Source organism: Lygodium microphyllum, chromosome 30 (genome assembly GCF_053477565.2).
Source record: "Lygodium microphyllum isolate KBCC chromosome 30, Lygodium_microphyllum_v1.1.10, whole genome shotgun sequence".
Lineage (NCBI taxonomy): Eukaryota > Viridiplantae > Streptophyta > Polypodiopsida > Schizaeales > Lygodiaceae > Lygodium > Lygodium microphyllum.
In genome coordinates, this window is record NC_141164.1 from 66,168,205 (window position 1) to 66,180,057 (window position 11,853).

Here is an 11,853-nt window from a genome sequence, read left to right on the forward strand (position 1 = left end):
AGCAACCGTGAGAGTTCATTTATCTAGGCTAATTGCATCACTATAGGGGTTTGTAAACCCCCTATATGCTGTAGTGGGAGGATACAAAATAGAAGAGCAACAAGAAGATAGTTTCTCCTTTACAGAAGCATGATTATATAAAATAAAGAAGATCACTTACTAGGAATAAGGATGCAAATACTATTTTTTCTACAAATAGGGACATACTCACTTAACATTTATGACCTATTTACACTTTAGGATGGTTAACCTTTCAAAAGCTAAAGATAAGTTCTTAGATTTAAAGCTACAATAATATTCTAGATCATATTAAAACTAGCTAATGCAACTCTACAACACAATATTCTATAATATGACCTTGCAACATGCCTCGATGACAGTAAAGCAAATGACCTCATTTGCTACTTAGAAATATATTTGGACTTTCTTCTTTAATTGCCTTCAAATGATGAGTCCATTTGCAATTAGTACTAAAATAATCATAAGCATTCAACAAAAAACAATAAGCAAAGAGTTAGCATTGTTTCAAATTATTTATTATATAAGATGAGAAACAAAAATCATAGATCAAATGACTTTATAAGATTTATAATGCAAAGTGTAAAGTTTTTACTTGCTCTTTTTTAAAATAATTGGATTTTATTGTTCTTAGATATGTTTAGAAACAATTTGATTGTCATAAAGCTCTTTGCAAAAACAACAATTCACATATATGCTGTACGTTTAAAAATATATATAAACCAAGGACACTCCTTGTAGTGCCTTAACTATGGAGCATGCATGAATAGTACAGTTAGATGCCACAATGAGTTCACACATAACAAAGTTCCTAGAAATGAAAATCACCCATGTACATATTAATCAATTGTCAACAACAAAAAAGGATAGTTGTTCCCATCAACTTTCTGCTCAAGGGAGAACTATTTAAAGCTACCATCACCTGAAGTGCATGTCCCAACACCAACCATTTAAGACCATCATCCTCTTCATAGCACACACAAGGGAAAACCATTTAAGGCAATCATTCCCTTGTATATCTGCCTTCTAGCAATAGGAATGTTGGGGATTTGGCATTTTCTTTTATACAAAAAATGCTAAATGAAGGCCATTACTATTATTAGCTAAACACCTTCATAGCTCTTAGACTTGGGGGATATTTAGCGTCAATCTTGAATACTCCAACTCTCTTAAGTTCAAGAGAACACAAAGCTTCAAAATAGATTGTACTTTGAGATCATAACTTTCCACAAGATCAGCCTATTTACCGCATTTATGCCTTAAAGCTATAAGGTCCTTTTGGACCAAGGATCATCCTAATCTTCCACCATAGCAAGGATTGAAAATTGACGCATGGACCATCGAAAACAATGCCCATTAAAAGTTCTATTTAGAAATGCAAAGATCTTGATTCCCAAATACTCTAGGGGACTTGGACCTTACGTAGTGTTGCACAAACTTGTGCACTTAGTTGAAAGAGCACTCTCTCTCAAAGTCCAACTTGGCTAGGTTAAGGATTGCAATTATTGGTTGATTGCCTTCACAACTTAAACTAGTCTACCATGATCTTCCTCTTGCTTGCAAGCAACACAAACATTTAGATCCCTAACACTAGGCTAAAGGCTGGTTACACCAAGAAAGACCTCTTGCCCAACCTCACAAATACAAGTGCCCAACCTAAAAAATACTGAAAGATACAAGTGTACAATGCCACGTGTGCAAAGGTATAGAAGCTCCACATTTTGTGAGCCGCATTCAGAGTTGGAGAGTAAATATGGCCTTCCAAGGGTTGCCATTGGCCAAGGGCGGCGGGGACCGCGGAAGATAAAGACAAAATCTCCTCAGTAAAAACTCAAATAACATCCGGGCGTTTCAATATGTAAATAAATTTAACGCGTGGCCACTTTCGTAGTTTTTTGAGGTGGGCGGTGGGCCGTGGCCCGGGTGGGGGATTGTCCGCGGCGGCAGAGCATTTACTAAAAAAGACTGCACCTCCTCCTTAAAAGAAGTCACATTGAGTTCGGTTTTGAACATCCGAGGACCGAAAGTGTCGATATGTAAACAAAACAAATAACGCCAAAATACCCTCGCAACGAGTAGCTTGCTCAGGTTTATCCTATCCTGTACAAGATGGCTTACTGAAGCATTACTCTCATATTCCGTCTTTACAAGTCAAGCTGGCCTGCCAAGGTTTTGTACAAGATGGCTTTGCAGGGGATTGTCCATATTCCATTTTTACAACTCAAGCTAGCTAGCCTAGCATACAGCTGACTCAGGAGCATCTGTTGAAAGACTCTGTAAATCCATGATCTTTCATTTCCTCAAGCCTGAAGCGTACTATGCAAATCAATCTTTCGCTTCCTCAAGCCTGAAGTGCTTCCTGCATTTTCTTGTCCCCCTCTGAGCTGACTATACGGACAGGAATAGGTGGAATGCTGTGCCAGAGCTCGCGAACCCGTCTTTCCAACTTGCTCTCTCTTGTTTTATTTCTGAAACCCTTGAAAAATAGGCCTGTCAGAACTGCCAGTGCGATGTACTTGAATGGTACTAGAGCAAGAACCAAAGCAGATGCAAATAGAACACCCAAGATCAGGTCCGTTATCTGCCACACACACATGCCAGAAATCACATCAAAGTAAAGCCTTGACCCGCTACTGCCAGAATAATATTCAAGACTTACAAAACTGTCATTTTACACCTAGTATGAATTCTCTGAACTTTGTCCATGTTAACACAAATTGTGAATTGCTGACTCAATTTGCTCAAGTGACTGGTCCAAGATCTATCACATATGTTTGGTGATCTGATACAGACAATACACATGTATGTCCATTGACTCAAAAAGTTGCATGAGGGACCTCATGTTTTAAGCACACCTCAACCAATGCCTGTATTTCTGGCTTAAGCACCTTGAGTTAAGACTCCAAGCTATGCGGCACAAGCACCTGCCCTCCTCAGCTTCAGGTTACTGCTTGCTTTTATGTCAATGTCAAGTATACTTGTGCTAGAAAGAATTGAAGAAACTTTTGGCTTTTCCAACCAATTTGACAAGCATCAGGTCCGAAGAATTTAGTAATTTACCTTGAGAACTTAGAACTCATTAAGGAGGACCAAGTAGAATGTCTCTGCAGTCCTATCACATACTTTCACCATTAACAAGCAGTTGAAATCATGATATTATTAAAAAGACGACCTATATTAGAAAGGTCTTTTGCCATATGTGATAAGCTTACATCTTGTGAACTAATTTATGATCTCGCAGGCTGCATAGTAATCCAAAGCATAGGTAAAATCATGATGTTCAGAAAGAAGACGTATTAGAAGGATCATTTAGCTCAAATATTTTGATTTAATTATGATCCCGCCAAATAACCAGAAAATGTGTGCCATATATTGGACCAACATACAGTTCAAACACAAAGATTCAGCTGAAGCATTACCTCTGGTTTGACGGATACTGCCAATGCCCATAGCTTTAAAAGGATGATGTTTGTAGCTTGTAATACACCTTGAATTTGTGACATTGCTCTTTGCACAGTAACTGCTTGCTCTAAACTAAGACCACCTGACGGATTTGGAACCAATATTTCACGGTATTTTGTTTTCTTATCACTGACTCTTAACCAGATGATGAAGAGACATGCCACAATCGACAAGGCAGGGAACACATAACCCAACCACTCCCTGCAAGCACCCAATTGAACAAAATCAGGTGGCATAATCATCTAACCTCTCAACAGATTAGCTTGCTGCCCTCTGAAATAAGCATCTCTTTTGCATGCATACTTATCGAAAGCCCAAAAATAATCCTCAAACACATGCATGCATCATATTTCAAAGCAGTATATTTTGCTTCAGAGAAGTTCCATCAAATGTCACCACAGCAACTGCATTAACTAAGATTGAATAGTCCTTGGAAGAACTCATCACCTATAGATTATGTATGAGAGGATTAGGTATGTGTGAATAGTCTCGAGAGGTCTATTCCAGGATACTATATCACGAATCCACAGGATAAGTGCTACAACAGGTCGCAGTAACTCCTGTCAACAATAATAAAGACAAGTACATCCATTTGATTGACCATCCAGCAAATTCACAAGGAAAGCACATGAACTATTTAACTTGGAAAAGGGAGGAGTCGCAAGAATATTACATTCATGATAGCAACATTAGTTCCAATGCCATCAAGTTTCACATCCTCTTCTTTAGCCTTTGCCTTCTGCACCTGCTTTGAGCTCTCTCTAGATTCTCGTATAGCTACCTCAAGAGAAGTCAATTGACAAGGCTTAGTCCTATACACTGCAACTGGAACATCACACTTCCATATACCAAAACTATGCAAAACTTCAGCTGCAGACTTAGGAATAGCAATGCTCCCATCCTCTTTATCAGAAGTCCTTGCAATATCCTCATCACATGCATCAATAGTTGCTTCCTTCAATGTGTTTGCCAATGCCTCGAGTACAAGATCTCCCTTACCCAGAAAATCCTCAGCCAAATTGAAGGTGAGAAGAGCTCTCGGACTTGGAGGTAGCATTTGTATGCAATCTCTTGTACCTTGCAAACGTATAATGCCAAGAACTGCCCTTGCTAATGCCTCTGTTTGGCACAAAGCATTGAGGTGTCTCTCTCTTATAAATTTATGTACATCTATCACCTCATGAATGAGTGCAAGCCAATAATCTCGGCGTGTTGAACCAGTCAATTCCGGAAACTCAAAAACCATAGGTTCTGGACTGCCTTGTAGAAAAGAGCAAACATCAGCATTAATTTTACAACACTTGATTTAAGTAATATTTAAGGAGTCCCCACATGATAATTTTGACTATTCAAGAAACTGGACTTCTTACAGTGAACTTGTTCTGTATGTAATGGCCTTATCAAAGATGCGTGAGCCCCATGGTCCTGATAGATCAGGAAAAACTTCATGACCAAGATCAGCTGAGAGATTGAGCCTTATAGGATCTCGATAAGAAAGTACAGAAGATGGTTCGAAATAAAGAGCATGATCTGTTAATGTCAAGCGCCCTACAAGACAAGATTTTCCCTAGTTAGCATAGAACCAGTGTTACAATAGAACCAAGACCAACACCCTAGGGCCAAAATAAACTGTGAAGTAAGAGAATATACCGGACGATGATTTTGAACCAATATGATGGATTACTGTCTGTGAGATTCCATCTATTTCTATAACACACTCTTCTTTTGACATAGGAAGGTCCTTCAGGAAAGGGTAGCTGTTTTTCATTTTTGTTTCTTTGATGCACGGCCTAGTGAGAACAAAAGCATTTAGCACTTCAATACTACCCTGACTGCACATTTAACAGACGCATTTAAAATATATCAATTAATCAGTGGTAAGCTTTTACCGTTTTTGAAAAGACAAAATTGAGAACACAACTTCTGCTTATAAAGATAAATATATCTACAACAGAATTTGGGAAGAGAGCAGAGTAACAATCTTCTTGTTACAAGCTCAGCTTTGCCAAATTACTAGGTGTAAGCTACCCTAGAAAGCCCAGAAAGGCCCAGGATAGCTTTAGATGATCATCCTCTAGAACGAAGCTGGTTAACCTTGGAAATTTATATTTAAAAAAACTGCTAAATTTTATACTGATGACAGATAGCAGTCTGATCTATTTCATTCAGATTCTCAATATCAATGTACTGGAAGTCTGTGTTAGCTTAAAGAAATTTTGCCTACTAGGGGCCTATCAGCTTCTCTGTAAATGTTTTCCAGCCATTCCAAAATATTACTGTAGACAAGTTGTAATATCTCTATCATCCAATGGAGTTTGGGCAAATTGAGTTAGAGAACGCACTTATCTATGTGCAAATAAGTCATTCAAATGAAGTTCAGAAAAGCAGTGTTCTTCGATTTCTGTGTGTAGAAGCTTGTAATATACAGATTCAGAAACCTAATTTAAGTTACAAACCCACAATGTTGTCTTGTCTCTTGCTTTCATACTCGTCAGATTCTATGCCTCCCTCTCGAAACCAAGTTGGAAAGTGCTGAGGAGAAAAATCATGAACTTACTTTCCCAGGGCTGCAATGTACTTGTCATACAGTGGAAAAGGTAGCCGGCCAGAAGTTGATGTAGTCAATGTCTCAAACCGAGGATGCGCACTAACAATATCTGCAACAACAGTAATGCATGGAGCAATACGGACAAAAGCATCCAGCCCCACAGTATTTTCTACATCAACCTGCAAAATTAACGTGAAGTTTGATCAAAATTGCAAAACCAAAATAAGCAGAATTGGATACTCAAAAATGATCCGAAACTTCCAATCACTAATAATCCACATAAGCAACATGTAAATGCACAAAAGAAGCCTAGGGTCCCTGGACTTCAGGCTCACCAGCAATGGCATCAAGTTTGAATAAAACAATGATGCATCGTCATCATCCTCCTCTTCTTTGGCCAAAGGTTCATAGTTTTCATTTTCATCCTGAGAAATGAAACAGGTGAGTGATCTGTCATGAGCTTGAATTTGCAGATTCAAAGACTTAAGTTTATTTTGGACTATCAAATCAGTTAATTTTAGCTCCAACAAATCTAACTCAAGCAACGAATGAGATCATTTATAATTTAAGCACCTAAATGCATTAGTGTGCCGAATACTCGCACTGCATCCCCGGTTTATCAGCCACAACTATGGAGCTTATACTAAAGGGTGATATTGCACTACATAATTCCCTCCACCCTCCGTTGCTGGGAGAAGATCATTTTTTTGAGATAAACAGTTGCTTGCATGAACGAGGGTTCGCTGACAGTCCAGTGCCTCTTTTTATGACCTCAAAAGCAACCGAGCATGTGTGTGACTAAAGGATCGTGGCCAATTCGTACCTTTGGAAGAAAAAACAGGGTGGTCGGTAGCCCGAGCAATCACTACAGTTGCTTGTTACATGGGCCTCAAAAATCCTGGCTGATTACAGTACACCCTTGAATTCCATTGGTGTCGGCAAAAAACAATCAACTAGTCTGTGAATATTTTGCAACCCACACCACACGTGACACGCCGCCCGGCCTTTTTGAGATTCGGAATGGAAAAGGTCGGGGGTCATGAAAGGGCACGTGGAATATGTAAATTATAATCAGCTGTCATGCCTGTTTTCGGCAATTTCGCCTGTCAAAACAAGTAAAAACATTTCGCATCTGTCGAATGATATGCCGTATTAAAGATGATGTTTGTCATTGTTCACTGATGTCTAGACAATTTGAGGTTTAATGTTTATAAATTATCAGTGATCGCCTTTACTTTTTCAAGGTGAAAGTGTTGGAACTAATAATTTATAGCCTTGGAAAGATATCTTCCAGGACACAAGAATGCCTAACACAGATTTACAGTTGACACGTACTTCAAGGGATAGTATAAGAAACTAGATATAGCCCGCCCCACGGATCTTTTTTATTGACGCAGACATCTTTTGCACTCATTGCTATATTGCTGCAATGGACTCATGGAGCATCATCTGACAATTAGACATTCTGAAGCACTTCACACAAGTGTTCTGAAAGATGACTCAAGGTGCCTTCTTGGAACATGAAAAGATTATATGCAGCAGCCATTACATACGGTGACATGCTTGTAAGTTGTCTATGCCTTGCAACCTTAGACAGGTCACAGAACGCTAGCATCCAACAAAATAGAAGCTATATGTTGTTACCAGCTCAACAGCACCATGGAAAACAGAAGTCTGTAAATTTCAATGGCATCCTTCTGCAAATATGCAAATGCATCAATCCAATCCTTTGTCGGAGTCTGTAGGGATTGGCGCTCTATTCCCTCAACTAAAACTGCAATTTTAGTGCTAGATGCTAGCAGGGGATTCGAGGCTTTCGTAAAACTTACTTCCCCCGCTTCTTCTCAGTGCGAGCAGATAGGAGTGGGGTTACTTTATTCCCACTACCTCCACTCCCCATCAGTGTGACCCGGCCATAAGGTGAAGCCAGGGTATGCTAGGAATCTTGATTGGGAAACCAGTTAGTAAACGTAAATATACAAATACACGTGAATTTCATAACATTCCAAGGGTTCAAGTTCCCGATTGAGCAATTGATCCATTATTGTTCAGATCCAATGATTATAGTAAAATGACATTTTTCAATCAAGACAATGCCAAACTTTGTGGCCAATGGATTGTTCACTGAAAGAGGATGGGAGTTACAGGAAACACTTTTTGTTACTCGTTCACATTTGTTACAGGAGACATTTTTCTGTTGCTCGCTCATTCTTTCTCAAATGATTTATAATCCGGCTATCTATAGAGGCCCTAGCAGTAGACAACCACAAGAGGCCTGATCCATCACCCTGGCATGTTAATGACAGTGGATTATATTTCAAGTACTTTCACTAATGCAATCATTCAGAGTGGGAATCTGTCGCATAGTTAAAATATGAAGCTACTGATGAATTTGCTTTGAAATAAATAGTTGAAATGGAAATTTCATGAAGGGGAATTCAAAAAGTACTCCACTTGATCATAAATTGAAGGCAATATGTTTAAACTTCATTGTACAATGGGCCAGTGTTACAGCATGAACACCTTGATTCCTCCATGATGTGCACTTGGTGCTTCCCATGCAACCATACAATCAAAAGTATAGCGACGGAAGTCATTATCGTATAAATAATCTTCAGTGGTAGTAAGAACGGTAAGAGCCTTGAAGCAACAGTATTCTATGAATCCTCGACCATATTTTTCAGCGTCTTCCTTTGCTGACAGCGTGAAGGTCTCATCAAACTCAGCCTGAAGTTCATCCGCAGTGGTCGAAAGGACCCTGCACAAAATATTGAACACACAACTTTTCAGTTGGCACTGTGCATGCATGCACACGGTAAGGCTAAAAATCTGCTTGTTCAATATTAGAAACTTTGAAGCAAGACTTCTCTTATAACAAAGTTCATACGAAGAGTTTTAGCGATACATTAAATCTGTGACTTAAACAGTACTCGATACCTGTTTCAATTCTGGAGAAGTAGGTGGAGTACATTCCAAAAGTTAATTGAATGTTGTAAATCTAAGGTAAGTTAACTCAGATCAAAAAAGCCTCCAAATAATCTATTCTAACGCTTCTGCAAGTCACCATCGTAAGTGCATAAAATGTGAAATAGGACTACATACTTGGCGGAGTAGGCAACAACTGCATTTGCTAGATGAGACAGCTGCTTCAACTTCCTCCCCTTCACTTTAGAAGTGTAATGAGGCTTTCGTTCAATCTCGCGAGCTGCTTCAGATTTGTCTGTTGCCTGCTGTTTTGTTGATGACTGCCTCTTCATGGAGGCTTTTCCAAACAAGAACTTCAGCATAGATTTGCACTTCCGATTTCTATAAGCTGCAGAATATATAACGAAAAAAGTTAAATCATATAAGATAATGGTGCATAACACGAGAAGGCACAATCAGGAGACACTGAACCACTGCATCACCCAGGATAGCAGCACCAGAAACTCAGATATGCCAAACAGCTATTTGAATGATGGCAAGTTGATTATAAAAAGACACTATGGTTCCAATGTTGTCTGTTATCCCACGGGAGGCTAGCTGCTTAGTAGGATCTCCGATTCTCCAGCAGGGTCCATCAGCTGCGCTCATTGCATGCATACACTTCTCATCAGAAATTCCACTATTTTCCAAGCCGGTTGTTGTAGAGTATAGAATGTTCAGCTAACCTACGTAGTTTGCTGTGATTTCAATGGTTTATGTCAATAAACATTGTCCTCTTACATCTGGAGTGAACCCAGACTAGTTACACTGGCGCTTGAGCTGTGAACAGCTCACACATTTCAGCCTGAAGCAATCCCCCTAGTCCAACGACAAGCTGTTTAACGCTACCTCAAAGAATGAACATCACCAGCCTTTGAGTGCACACGGACGTGGACCGCTGAAGCTGCATAGCATCCAACCGTCTGGAAGGAGCTCAACCTGTGTGAAGGTTGGCTAACACGTGACTACTTTGATTGATCAGAATATAGGAGCTCATTACGACATCTGGACAAAGATTACTTTGATTGATGAGATAACTCAGTTCATCTAATAATCTCGACACAGAACATTCCAGATACCGATTCATCCATCCTTCCAGCTGCAAGTTTGTTTCCGAGTGTCCCTCATGATGTGAAACAATCTGTGAGAATCCCCTCTCGATAATCCTCAGCTAGCTGCGGGCCTTACCAAGTTCGCTTTCTAGTATTGTCATGTAAGGTAAGGCAAGTATGGCCTTATTCAATGACCATTCAGAGAAGTCTCTATGTCATGATTTTCCTCTACTAACTTGATCCTAGCTGTGCGATTGTCTATATGTGACTTCATTTCTGCATTTCCGCAGTTAGGTTGTGGTACTATGATGTTTGACATGTACAGTGTCTCTGTAAGAAAGGTTGAAGGAATCCTTCTAATTTGCAAGCTTCTTCAAATTAACTTAATGCTTTGTACAGAATTAAACAGAAGAAAACTAAGGTTCTTTATGAGTGTTTAAAAGCTGCCGAAAGTTCTGATGCCGAATAGTGCTAAATTAGTGTCAAGATCTAAATCTATCTTTTACGCCTGACATAGAGATGACCATACATGCTTAAATTCATGTTTGAAAGCGCAGCCATTTCTATCTGTTGAACTGATCCCTTGACAGAAAGCTTCGAAAATTTTCCATTTGTTAAGAAGTACCGAAGAATGAATACATCTGCTAAAGATATCAAGGACAAGAAGCAGACCTGACTCTTAATGGCTCTCTATGTGAACACTGTAAAGCCTGCAGGCTTCGTCGGATCAAGTCTCTCAGCAAAAGGCCGAAAACTGTGAACAAAAGCGTTAAAACCGACAACTGTGAGGAAAAAACCCTAAAGCTTGGAGTAATAACAAAGGCAGTGTCAAAAGGGAGAACTTAGACGATCCAGGAAACCGGACTTTGTATGGAGATGGTTGGAGCCACTGCAGGGAGCTGATCGATGTGCATGGGCGTGTGTTGTCGAGAGAGGCGCGTCTGTCGAGGGGGGACGGAATGTTCGCGACCGTCATTGCCAGCGAAGCGCAGCGATCGCAGAAGAAGCAGGGTTGCTAAATTGGATGTGTTGCTGCAGAAAAGGGTGGTAAACAACAACATGCTCATCATCTAAAACACACCGCTCTACTTATGACGTTAAACTGTAGACATTTGTAAAATATAATACCACTGGTGAGCTGCTAACGCAACACAATGCATGTCCACAGCCTAGATGGCTCAGCTTCGCCTCCTTGTGGAACCCCCAGCTCTTTTCTTTTTTCCCCCCTTAAAAGGTAATTGTGTTAATTAATAGAAATATAAAATACAAGCAAACTAGATGACCACCAATACGAGTCGTAATTGGACTATATTGGCAAAATATAATGCCACTGGCCAGTTGTTGCTAATGCAACACTCTTCACTTTCAGAGCCTAGGTGGCTTGGCTTGGACTTCTAGGAACCCCCATCTCTTCTTTTTTCCCCCTTTAAAGGGTAATTGTATTAATTAATAAAAATATAAAATACAAGCAAACTATATGACCAGCAATATGGGAGTCACAATTGGATTATATGACCGACAATACATGACTCACAATTGGACTCTATGACTAATAATGAGATTGAGAAAGCCATAGCATTTATGAGAAACCAAATTATCCCTCAAAGAATGTTTGCAACCTGAATGATGTTAAGTTGGCAATGAAGAAACCCTCCTCAAACAAAGCAATATGATTGCGCAATCCAAAAGTAGAAAACAAAATGAATGGATTTCACATATGCCAACAGCCCTAGAAACATAGATAGTGAAAAACAACCTTCATATGTGGTTGCACAAAATTTGTCAAATTTGCCTTTCCAAAAACCTTGT

At 39.6% G+C, this 11,853-nt stretch overlaps 1 protein-coding gene across 1 annotated transcript; it reads right to left on the reverse strand.

The window, feature by feature from the left end:
- Nucleotides 1-1,646: 1,646 nt before the first annotated feature.
- Nucleotides 1,647-11,024, reverse strand: LOC148009950 (uncharacterized). Its single transcript, XM_087672732.1, has 12 exons — nucleotides 10,910-11,024; nucleotides 10,717-10,798; nucleotides 9,131-9,341; nucleotides 8,552-8,786; nucleotides 6,364-6,453; nucleotides 6,038-6,207; nucleotides 5,131-5,270; nucleotides 4,851-5,028; nucleotides 4,154-4,736; nucleotides 3,928-4,040; nucleotides 3,438-3,681; nucleotides 1,647-2,599 (listed from the first exon to the last, which is right to left on the reverse strand). Exons 3-12 carry the CDS (start codon nucleotides 9,313-9,315, stop codon nucleotides 2,360-2,362), a joined length of 2,178 nt encoding a protein of 725 aa, XP_087528858.1. The 5' UTR covers nucleotides 9,316-9,341; nucleotides 10,717-10,798; nucleotides 10,910-11,024; the 3' UTR covers nucleotides 1,647-2,359.
- Between the last annotated feature and the right edge of the window lie 829 nt (nucleotides 11,025-11,853).

Excerpts from the sequence above, each read along its gene's own strand:
- LOC148009950 (XM_087672732.1), bottom strand. The coding sequence starts at position 9,315 with ATGCTGAAGTTCTTGTTTGGAAAAGCCTCCATGAAGAGGCAGTCATCA. Across the intron at positions 3,682-3,927 it reads CTCTCATACATAATCTATAG|GGAGTGGTTGGGTTATGTGT; the intron begins GTGATGAGTTCT and ends GGGTGCTTGCAG. Across the intron at positions 2,600-3,437 it reads CAGTATCCGTCAAACCAGAG|ATAACGGACCTGATCTTGGG; the intron begins GTAATGCTTCAG and ends TGTGTGTGGCAG.